At 42.4% G+C, this 12179-nt stretch overlaps 1 protein-coding gene across 1 annotated transcript in view; it reads right to left on the minus strand.

Moving 5' to 3' along the window:
- LOC124795830 (protein spire homolog 1-like) overlaps positions 1-12179 on the minus strand; it is a 679725-nt gene that overhangs the window by 573736 nt on the left and 93810 nt on the right. Inside the window, exon 2 of the mRNA XM_047259913.1 lies at positions 5481-5521. Within this exon, the coding sequence (XP_047115869.1) occupies positions 5481-5521 (41 nt within the window). The remainder of the gene's footprint in view (positions 1-5480; positions 5522-12179) is intronic.

Here is a 12179-nt window from a genome sequence, read left to right on the forward strand (position 1 = left end):
CCAGTGTGCTAACCACTGCGCCACCTCGCTCATATATTTAGTGTAGTGAGTGGTCCTATATAAACCAGTAGTTGTAACTCTTCCATAGTTGTGTTTTCATTTATTTTGTTGTGTATGATTGTGTTGATAGTTTTTATTGTTGTTTCGACTTGTGGGTTATTTGGCGGTCTATGCAAGAATGGTCTAATGTCTGTATTTGTGTCTTTGTATTCTATATATGTCAGCTGAAATTTCTCTTCTATATCTAACATGTGTGTCACTTCGTGTTCTATTTGTGCTTGTTCTGGTGGCTGTCTTAAGATTTCGTTTTCCTCTGATTGTTTAATTGATGCGTGTTGGTCTTTGTTTGTTTGCTCTGGGATGTTTGAGTCCTTTACTGGGATGTTTAAGTCCATTACTGTATTTTCTTCTTCTTCTAATTGCACATTATTTTGTTCCAGTGTTTGTTGTACTTGTTGTTTGATGTTTTCTAATTCTGACTGGGGTATCCTGTTATTTTTTATTATTACATGGATCTGATCAGCTAGTCGCTGTTCTGTTAAAAATTTTAATTCCGGGTATCTGGTAATAAATGTTGTGTATACTTGTGATCTGTATCCAGTTGTGTTGGTTCCTAGGTTTGTTGCTTGGTAATAACAGAACATGAGGTGTCGATTAACTTCATCTGACCATCTCATCCTCTGTCTTTGTTTTCCTTCTAGGGTGGTTGCAGGAAACATATCCTGCAAAACACCTCTATTTGGATTTAAATCATTTTCCAGTTGGCTAGCAGTGTCGTTACCATTGTGGGCGGGCATAGGGTTCAAGCGTCGTCCCCGACCATGACGGCGCTTGTCCGAGGCTTCTTTAGTTCTGTCCTGAACCAAGTAATCACACTAAAAAGGGGGGTTAGCCCTATTAGTGGTTTGTTCTTTTCGTCGCCTTTTCCGACTGGCAGAACAACATACCGGAGGCCTATTCTTTTCCCGGGCCTCCACGGGCTTTATTATTATTATTATTCTTTGGTCCAGTGTCCATACTCATCGATCCAATTAGGTCTCTAGTGGCTTCACGTGGATACGAAGGGCTTGTATCGAACTGAAGATCATGGTGTAAATAGGTCGAACACACACTGAATGCTACGCTACTCGATTGTTGTCTATTTGACTTGAGCTTATGTGAGTCACGGAGATACGGACTCACTAGTTTGTCCTGTGGATAAGCGTCGACGGGAAACCTGCAGTGCCATACAAACGCCGATAGCCGACCTCATTTTCTGTGGTTACAGTCACCCCCCGCCCCCCCTCTCCCCTCCCCCCTCAGACCACGTGATGAAAGTTCAGTGAGCCTCTGACTTGGTTCCTTAACCAGGCAGGGGTAAAATTTCACCCCAAAGACACTGGCAGCCGAATTCAGATAAAACATTGGAGCTATATTTTAGCATCACATTCAGTTTTTCACGCAGAACAGCGTGGTACTTCAGGACAGCAAGGTCTGCACAATTAGTTTCAGTACGCAAACCATATTAACGTGGATTGGTGGATTTGAATCTGTTCTCCATAAGTTTGGATATAGACACACCTATCTACAGTATCCTCATTAAATTTAAGATAACCATATACGAGATTTTTTTGCAAAATGCTCCTCCAGATTGTACATCACAATATAAAACTTTGTAATCTTAGCATGTCTTTCCAGATTTATGAAGTCAAAGTTGATGGCATTGAAAGATGCGTGTATAATGAGAAGCGGGTGGAAATTTCGTTATCTTTTTGGCCCTGTACCTGAATACATGGATGATTCACATGTATTTTAGCAGAGTCAATGGTACGGGCAGATGTCGCCTGTCTTGTCAAACGAGTCGTGGTCTATTCTCTCCTGTTGGTCTTCATGGCTCGCGGTATGAGCGTCGCAAAATGATTCCCTGTGTGCCTGTACACTTGGAATGAGGTAATGTGTATCATAATTTGTATATTTGCTACGAGTGTTAGTCTTAATACACGCGCAAGATGCTCTGGCATCATTATTCATTCCGCGAATTACTTTTATGCGAAAGATGAAATTCCGGTAAACAGTCTCTACCGTGGTATCAATTTCATGACAATCAGGTGTCTATAGTATTGCTAAATACTGCTTCGCCCTTTTTTTAAATGATTTTAAGAAAAAAGAGAAAGGAGTAAATCTTAACGAAAATCGTGTACCGACTTTTCTTTAGTTTATGCTTGTATCTGCCTCGTTGTTTGTGACACACTCTAAAGTAGACCCTAAGTTCTCATGCTAATGTAATTGAAATTACTTGTGTGGCTTTGAATTTCAGCTTAAAAAACCTTTCAAATTATTTAATCCCGTTTCGTCACGTTTTATCTTAATGCTTGGGCGTAAAGTGAACATAATACTGCTGTCGCGCAGTACACTGCAGCATGGTCAACTAACTGCATTCTTGACTCACGTTTTGAGTTTTGGCAAGCAGTTACAGTAATTTTAAGTGCACGTGATTTCTTTCAGGTACATGCAAGTCCAGTGATTTATTCTAGGTATTAACACAGAACGCAGCAGAGCAGACCAGCATTTACGTTACTGATTTGCTACTTTGTCATAAACGACCACCGGTAAACAGAAGCATCTAAGTCGTATGTAAAAATTAAGTCATCCAGACTGTTTGAATGCCGTGTTTTCTTCAATACTGGTCTATATTAACTGACAGACATAAATACTTAGCTCGTCTTGTTCCCACTGCAGCACTTTACATTTGAAATGTGCAGCATCACTTGTTCATACTCAGCTTTATATGATCCGAACGTCGACTGCAAACATCGTTTTTGTACTTCAAGCTCATAATCTTATTAGATGGAAAATGAAGTAATGAAAAATCTCTGATTATTCGAACTTTTTGAACTTTCTATCCGCCTTCACCAGACGATGTGTGTTACATCGAAGACGATTACAAATGAAGCAAGAGCCTGTAACACAAAATGACAAATAAATGGGACCTGGCTAAACTGAAGTAACCAGAGGTTGTTGATAGTTTCAGAGGAAGTATCACGCAACGCTGGACTCAAAACAGGGAATGTAATACAATATAATACGAATGGGTAGTTTTAAGAGATGAAATAGGAATGGCAGCAGCGGATCACGTAAGTAAAACAACAAGGTCAAGTAGTAATCCCTGGGTAACACAGGAGAAAATGAATTTAACTGACGAATTGGAGAAAGTACAAAAATGCAGGAAGTGAAGCCGGTGGAAGAGACTACAATGTCTAATTTTTTAGACTGCCAGGATACGCAAAATTAGAAGGAATGGTTCAAATGGCTCTGAGCACTATGGGACTTAACAGCTGTGGTCATCAGTCCCCTAGAACTTAGAACTACTTAAACCTAACTAACCTAAGGACATCACACACATCCATGCCCGAGGCAGGATTCGAACCTGCGACCGTAGCAGTCACGCGGTTCCGGACTGAGCGCCTAGAACCGCTAGACCACCGCGGCCGGCTAAGGAGGAATGGGCAGAGAACAAATGCAGGAATGTAGAAGCATATATAACTATTGGAAAGATACATACGGCCTTTAGGAAAAGTAAAGATGCGTAGGAGAAAAGTGAAGCAACTGTATAAATATTAAGAGTTGTGATGACAAGCCAGTCGCAGCAAAGAAGGAAAAGCTGGAAGGCGGAAGGAATATATAGAGGGCCTACACAAGGGAGCAAATTTGAGAACAACATTATAAAAACCGAAGACGAAGCAGTTTAAAATGAGATGGGATATATACTGCGAAAAGAGCTTGATAGAGCACTTAAAGACCTAACTGGAAACGTGGTCCCTGGAGTAGACGACATTCACTCAGAATTATTGAGATTCTTCAAAAAGCCAACCGTGACAGAACTGTTCATTTGGTATGCTAGATTTATGACGCAGGAGAAATGCCGTTAGACTTCAGAAAGTATATAATGATTCCAAATCCGAAGAATGCAATTGCTGATATGTGTGACTACTACCGAAACATCAGTTTAATAGGTCAGGACTAAAAAATTGACACGAATTATTTACAGAAGAATGGAAAAGCTGGTAGAAGCCGACTTAGGGGAAGATCATTTTGGGATCATAGAAAATGACTATGCGAGGCAGTATTGGCCCTGTGACTTATCCTAGAAGTAGACTGAGAAAGGTAAACCTACGTTTACCGCTTCTGGAGATTCAGAGGCAGATTTTCCAAAGTGAACTGGACTACACCCTCTCTCCAATACAGGAAGACAAACGTTATCTGCAGCTTGTACGGACTCCAGACTGTAGTTGAAAGAATCGAAGGACACAAAAGGGGAAACAGGGAGTGAGACTGTGGTGGTGATCTACCTCCAATGTTTTCTGTCTGTCTATTGATCAACATGTGAACGAAACCAAGAAGTCATTTCGAAAGGTAATTTAAAGTTCAAGTACAAAGAAATTAAAATTCTGCAAATTGCCGATGATATTGTAAGTCTGTCATAGACAGCAAACTTCTTGGAAGACGGAATGGACAGTCCCTGAAAATATATTTTAAGATGAATATCAATCAAATTAAAAGAAGGATCAAGAAATTAGGCCGAATTAAATCGGGCGATACTGGGGGAATTAGATTAGGACACGAGAGACAAAGTAATAGGTAATTTTCGGTATTTTGCCACCAGAATAACTCATAGCCTAAGTAGAGAGACTATAAAATGCAGACGGGCTATAGCAAGGTAAACATTTCCAAAAAAGAGGAATTAGTTAAATAACTGAAGTGTTTTGAAGTATTTTCTGAATGTAACTGTCTGGAGTGTAACCTTACACGGAAGGGAAACTTGGGCGACACGCAGAGAAAAGAAGCTTTTGAAATGTGGTGCTGAAAAAGAATGATTAGATGGGTAAATCGAAAAACAAATGAGGAACTGAACACAATTGCAGGGGAAAAGAACGGCTTCACTGAAAGAAGGGACTGGCTAAAACGATGCAGCCTGAAGTATCAGAGGATCGTCAATGTGTTAACCGCGGGAAGTATGTGGGGTGAAAATGGCAAAGGAAGATCTAGGTATGAATACAGTAAACAGATTCAAATTCATGTAAGTTGCAACAGTTATTCAAAGATTAAGAGAATCGCGCAGGATAGAGCAGCTTGGAGAGCTGCATCAAGCCAGTCTTCCGACTGAGTACTACAACACAAGCCCTCTAAATACCCATAAGCTCGACTGGAAAGATTTGTATTTCGAACTACGTAAAAAAAGCACTATTTCACTCATGGGAGCACAGCAGCGATAACTTCAGTAACAGCTTAGCGAGTAGTTCCTACTCGTAATGGAAACATTTTAAAAAGGCATCATATGACAGTAGGTTGGCTTACAAATTATTGTTGAACAACCTGTTACAACAACAATATTATTGTATTAGTAGAATATGAACTTTTTAGTTGATTATCAATTAGGACTGTACTCCACAGCAGTTTGTTCACGAAAGCTTCAATACGTTATTGGAACCAAGCGCCCTTACCTGTAGCTCCGATGAGACAGGCACCCTCGACGACGGAGGCCCTGGAACAATATAAGGCAAGATATTCATCATCCAAATAATGGTGCTTGCACGTCAGAATCTATGAAATAAATACAAGAATACACAATGACGGAAAAAAATTGCAAAACCAGAAAGTAATGTACAGTACAGAAATACAAGAATACACAATGACGGCAAAAAAGTTGTCTGCTCCTGCTCTTGACAATATTTAGGGCATACGACTACCCGAATGCATATGGAGATTAAGCAGGATGTATTCATTACTGATGATAAAGTGCCGCAACACAATGTGGCATGGACTCAATGTCTGAAGTACTGCTGCAGGGAATTGACGCCATGAATCCTGCAGGGCTGCCCATAAACCCGTAAGAGTACGAGGGGGTGGAGATCTCTTCGGAACACGTTGTAAGGCATCCCAGATATGCTCAGTGACATTCATGTCTGGGAGTTTGGTGGCCATCGGAAGTGTTAAACTTAGAAGTGTGTTCCTGGAGCCACTCTGTAGCAATTGGGGAATTGCCCAAGTCCGTCGGAATACACAATGGACATGAACGGATGCAAGTGATCAGACAGGATACCGTACTTAATTACGTGTCACTGGTCAGTCGTATCTAGACTTATCAGGGGTCCCATCACTCCAACTGCACACGTCCCACACCACTACAGAGCATCCACCAGCTTGAACAGTCCCCTGCTGACATGTTGGGTCCATGGATTCATGAGGTTGTCTCCATACCCGTACACGTCCATCCGCTCGATACAATTTGAAAAGAGACTCATCCGATCAGTCAATATGTTTCCAGCCATCAACAATCCAATGTCGGTGTTCATGGGCCCAGACGAGGCATGAAGCTTTGTGTCACGCAGTCATCAAGGGCACATGGGTGGGACTTCGGTTTCGAAAGCCGATATCGGTGATGTTTCGTTAAATGGTTCGCACGCTGACACTTGTTGATGGCCCAGCACTTCTATCACGATTCTCTTCAGTCATTGTTGGTCCCGTTCTTGCAGAATCATTTTCCGGCCGCAGCGATGTCTGAGATTTGATGTTTTACCGGATTCCTGATACTCACGGTACACTTGTGTATTGGTAGTACGGGAAAATCTCCACTTCATTGCTGCCTCGGAGATTCTGTGTCCCGTCGCTCGTGCGCCGACTATAACACCACGTTCGAACTCATTTAAATCTTGATGTCCTGCCATTGTAGCAGCAGTAACCGATCTAACAACTGCGGCAGACACTTGTTGTCTTATATAGACGTTGCCGACAGCAGCGTCGTATTGTGCCTGCTTACGTATCTCTGTATTTGAATACGCATGCCTATACCAATTTCTTTGGCGCTTCAGTGTAAGATCACAAATTAATTCACTTTTCATTTCGTTTAAAGTTTAAGAAATCAATATGTGCTGCCTGTGCTCGCGAACAGTATACAAAATATCAGGTGATTTCTAAAACCTGTAAAGTACTTGTGAATACGAGTACGTGTTGGATTGAATCCGAGGAAAGCGGTAACGTCGTCTCGAAGAACTGTTGCGTCTAGTTTAGCATATCTCTCGTGTTCTTGAGTCGGCGCAAGGCTGCTGCACAAACAAGTGATTCTCAGATGTGGCAACAGCACAGCTGCATTGCTCTTCATGACGCAAGTAAAACGGCCTTGTTTCAGAGTTTGTCGACGAGTAACTACACAGAGGCTGAACGTAATACCAACGACGCAGTTTCTTTACTCGTGACCCTTGTCGAACTAGAACTATTTAATATAGGACTGTATCCCCGAGTGTGTTTTTAGACATTCAGTGTTTCTGATACCATAGCGCAAGACATTTCGCAATCTTTTGCTTTCTATACGGCACCTCTATACCGCCATTGCTCATGCATCTGCAATAAATCTATTGTAAAGGACGGTATACGCTATTCAGCGTAGGTTAAGTACAACAGCCATTGAAGTGCGTCGGAATGAAGATTAAGCTAAGTCCCAGCTTCATCATCACGAGGTACCCTATTTACACCGTAGTATTGTAGCAATATTGTACAAGAAACCAACCTGAAAGAGGGAAAGTTGACTATCAGAAACCACTCCTGTTCGTAGTCGCCTAGAGCGTCGTCTCTTCCTACAACAATGGACGACAGTAGTGGACGTCAACGTCCAGGCAGTTTTTCTTATCAGTTTACTTGTTATGATCAAAACATCGATTACGGTTTTTTTTTTTTTGTACTTAGGTGAAAGTGTTCCCCTCTTTATGGAAATCGCCTCAGACAAACGCTGGTTTGCGTTTCTTCAAGACCTCAATCAATTCGCCGCCCCTCCTCCCCCCCCCTCCCCCCTCTTTTCTTGCCCAATGGCGCAAACGATCTTTACAACAACGGGAAGATGGTCTCTGCCACTGGCCTATTTGTAATATGTATTCATTTTCTTTTTTCTTTCCAAATTACCTCATGACAACTGTGTCGCCATAACACTACTCAAATTAGAAATGTATACTGAAAAATTCTCTAACAAGATTAGCCCACTGTCATACATATACGAGCAGTTGGCATGAAAATATAATTAACATCTCGGAAAAACGAAATTACGTAATTAATTCCTATTGTTTTCGCGGATACATGTCTGCAGTCCTTGAACACGTGGAACTACCTGCGCCACAGTACCTTACTACATCGGAAAAACAGCCATAACGAATGGAGCTGCCGATTTTAACTTTATCAATGTGTTGCGCCATTTGTTTTGAATGCTCTTGCGGTGTACTAATGTATTCTGTGACCATAAGTTTCAATGAGTTCTAGGACTGAAGACACGCACCTGCAAACAAGCAAGAAATTAATTACGTAACTTCACTTTTTCTATGTGATAACTGAAATTCCATGACTACCCGTCAAATAGAAAAAATAATAATAAAAAAGATGGACATTCATTGCAAACGCTCTCTCACTATGACGCCACGCACGGTAATGGCGTTTGATGACGGATCTTTAGAGCTTGAAAGATGATCTAATGGGGTATGGACAGAAGTGACTGTTCATGTACGACTGAAACTGAAATACAACGCCGAATTACAGTCTTGGCATGGCAATTATGTCATAAATATTTTCGTAAGTATAATACAACAGAGAATAAGACGTTTGATTTGTGAATTTTAATCCAACATACAAGTGTTCATCGCAATGTCAAGTCTCTAGGCTACAATAACGCGACGTGGGTGTCTCTGAACAGCCTGTAGTTACTTCCTCGCAGCTGGGTCGTGCAATCAGGGAGCTGTAATAAGATTAGGTTTCTTGTTAACTGGAGCCTGAGAGCAGCTGCGGAACGCCAATAGGTAATTTTCATTACCGGAAAACTAAGTGCTTTACACAGAGCACAACTTACTACTTATAGAAGAGAGTGCATCAGAATCAATTGCTACGCGACGAGAACTTATAGATTATGGAATCTAGTTACTCTACAGAGATTCCATGTTAGACCATGTTAAAGAATAAATGTCTGTATGCTTGATACGCTCCGATTTTGCTACAAGATCTTTGGTCCCAAGAAAAATATAAATGAACATATTTAAAGACAACGCCTAATGTTCAGTAACATACTTTTCAACATTAATTACAGAGCTATATTTTCCGTCTTAAATACTACATATTTCTTGCACTAGGGTAACGACATTCACAATGCTGTGGAGATACGATTACTTTCATGTAGGAAGGTAGACAGCTGCACCATCACAGACTAACAGTAAGGATATGGCTGTCTGCTTCTCCTGTACTGATTATCTCTCTCAGCGTGGCTGCTTGAATCACTAACAGGGTCGTTATGAAAAGGCCTGCCGAACCAGTACAGAGAGTGGACAAAATATGAAAATACCAAGCACAACACACTGCCATCCGATGTAGGAAACCCGTTGGTATCCGAAACATCCTACAGTCGCCTCGGAATTGGTAACTACAAGTCGTGTATAGTTTTTTCACGGTAATCTTATACCATTCTTCCTACAAAACAGTGACCAATTCAGATAACGCTGATGGAGGTGGATAGCGATCACGTACCCTTCTCTCCAAAGCAGAACACGAAAGCAGAACACAATGTACACTATCATAAGTTGGAAACACTCTCAAAAACAACTCTCATCCGACCAAATTACTTTCTTCGGCTTCGGCACCACGTTATTTTGTTAGGGACATTTGCATCACTGATGAGTGGTTTTCGAATTCCAGTTCGGCCTGCAGTTTCCTGCTTATGGAGGAGCTCCGTTCGTTTTCATGAACTGGCACTCGTTGAACAGATTAAATACACACATAAATAAAGTTTTGCATCACCTCGGTTCCGACAGTTCTGGAACCTGTACAGAAAATTGCAGCAGAGATCAACATAAACATCATTTCTGCCCTTTTTATTGCTCATGAAAACCACACATTGCATGTTGTACTACCATATAGCGAGACCTTCAGAGGTGGTGGTCCAGATTGCTGCGCACACCGGTACCTCTAATACTCAGAAGCACGTCCTCTTGCACTGATGCATTCCTGTAGTCGTCGTGGCATACTATCCACAAGTTCATCAAGGCACTGTTGGTCCAGTTAGTCCCACTCCTGAACGGCGATTCGGCGTAGATCCCTCAGAGTGGTTGGTGGGTCACGTCGTCCATATACAGCAATTTTTCAGTTTAACCCAGGCACGTTTGATAGGGTTCATGTCTGGAGAACATGCTGTCCACTCTCGTTATCCTGAAGGAAGTCATTCACAACATGTGCACGATGGGGGCGCGAATTGTCGTCCATGAAGACGAATGCCTCTCCAATATGCTACCGATATGGTTGTACTATCAGTCGGAGGATGGCATTCACGTGTCGTGCAGCCGTAACGGCGCCTTCCATGACCACCAGCGGCGTACATCGGCCACACATAATGCCACACCAAAACAGCAGGGAACCTCCACCTTGCTGTACTCGCTGGACAGTGTGTCTAAGACGTTCAGCCTGAACGGGTTGCCTCCAAACACGTCTCCGACGATTGTCTGGTTGAAAGCATATGCAACACTCATCGGTGAAGAGAACGTGATGCCAATCCTGAGCGGTCCATTCGGCATGTTTTTGGGCCCATCTACATCGCGCTGCATGGTGTCGTGGTTGCAAAGATAGACCTTGCCATGGACGTCGGGAGTGAAGTTGCGCATCATGGAGCCTATTGCGCACAGTTTGAGTCTTAACACGACGTCATGTGGCTACACGGAAAGCATTATTCAACATGGTGGCGTTGCTGTCAGGGTTCCTCCAAGCCATAATCCGTAGGTAGCGGTCATCCACTGCAGTAGTAGCCCTTGGGCGGCCTGAGCGAGGAATGTCATCAACAGTTCTGGTCTCTCTGTATCTCCTCCATGTCCGAACAACATCGCTTTGGTTCACGCCTAGGCGCCTGGACACTTCCCTTATTGAGAGCCCTTCCTGGCACAAAGTAATAACGAGGACGCGATCGAACCGCGGTATTGACCGTCTAGGCATAGTTGAACTACAGACAACACGAGCCGTGTACCTCCTTTCTGGTGAACTGACGAACTGATCGGCTGTCGCCCCCCCCCCCCCCCTACGTGTAATAGGCGTGCTCATGCATGGTTGTTTACATCTTTAGACGGGTTTAGTGACATCTCTGAACAGTCAAAGGGACTGTGTCTATGATCCAATATCCACAGGCAACGTCTATCTTCAGGAGTTCTGGGAACCGGGGTGATGCAAAACTTTTTTTGATGTGTGTTAAAATGAGAACAAAGCACTAATTTATAACGTATGAAGCTCTGTTGCTTTAACAAATGACGTAATAACAATGTAGCTCCCACTCGATAACCGACCGCCAAACACACCTGGGTATGGCCAGACATGCAAAGAGGATGAAGAGTCACATTACACGACGAACCCTCTAGAAAACAGTCTAATTCGCGGCTGAAAATCGGTAACGTCTTTATTTTAGCATAGCCAGTACAAGGAAAAGTTGAGTGAGTTAACACTGCCGTTACGACGCAAGGATCACATTGTAAACAAATGCAAGACATTATCCGATTATCATATAATAAATTATATGTGGTTATCTGTATTACTTTTGGTGAATACCGGAGTAAATTCGACAAGAGGGCTGAAGTCGGTCGTTCTCAAATTTTTGTCTAACTTAAGTAATAGTCTCTTCCTCTGTAACCCCCCCCCCCTCCCAACTTTCTCTCTCTCTCTCTCTCTCTCTCTCTCTCTCTCTCTCTCTCTCTCACTCACTCACTCACTCACTCACTCACCACTCACTCACTCACTCACACACACACACACACACACACATACCGTCTTTGCAAACTTAAACAAAATTATACAAACTTTGTTATTTAAATGTTCATGCGCAAATTTCGAGTGGTGGATAATACTGTTTCGCTGTGAGAGAAAAATGAAGGGATGATATTGCAATACAATGAAACTGAGTACTGCATTTGATCTGGACCACGAACGATATTGGCCGCGTTCGTCAGTAAGCACTATGTAATCGGTTTTATGCCTGTTTCTGACACATTGCATCATTTAATTACATGTTTGTGATACGTTTCACCTAGAACGTGAACTAAAGAAGACACAACGGGCACTTGCCTCCAAGCAAGATTGCCAGGCTAAGGTCGGCAGCAGAGTACGGTGGCAATGACATCATTCACGTACGGACCTTGAAACTC

The sequence above is a fragment of the Schistocerca piceifrons genome, chromosome 4, assembly GCF_021461385.2.
Source record: "Schistocerca piceifrons isolate TAMUIC-IGC-003096 chromosome 4, iqSchPice1.1, whole genome shotgun sequence".
Taxonomy (NCBI): Eukaryota; Metazoa; Arthropoda; class Insecta; order Orthoptera; family Acrididae; genus Schistocerca; species Schistocerca piceifrons.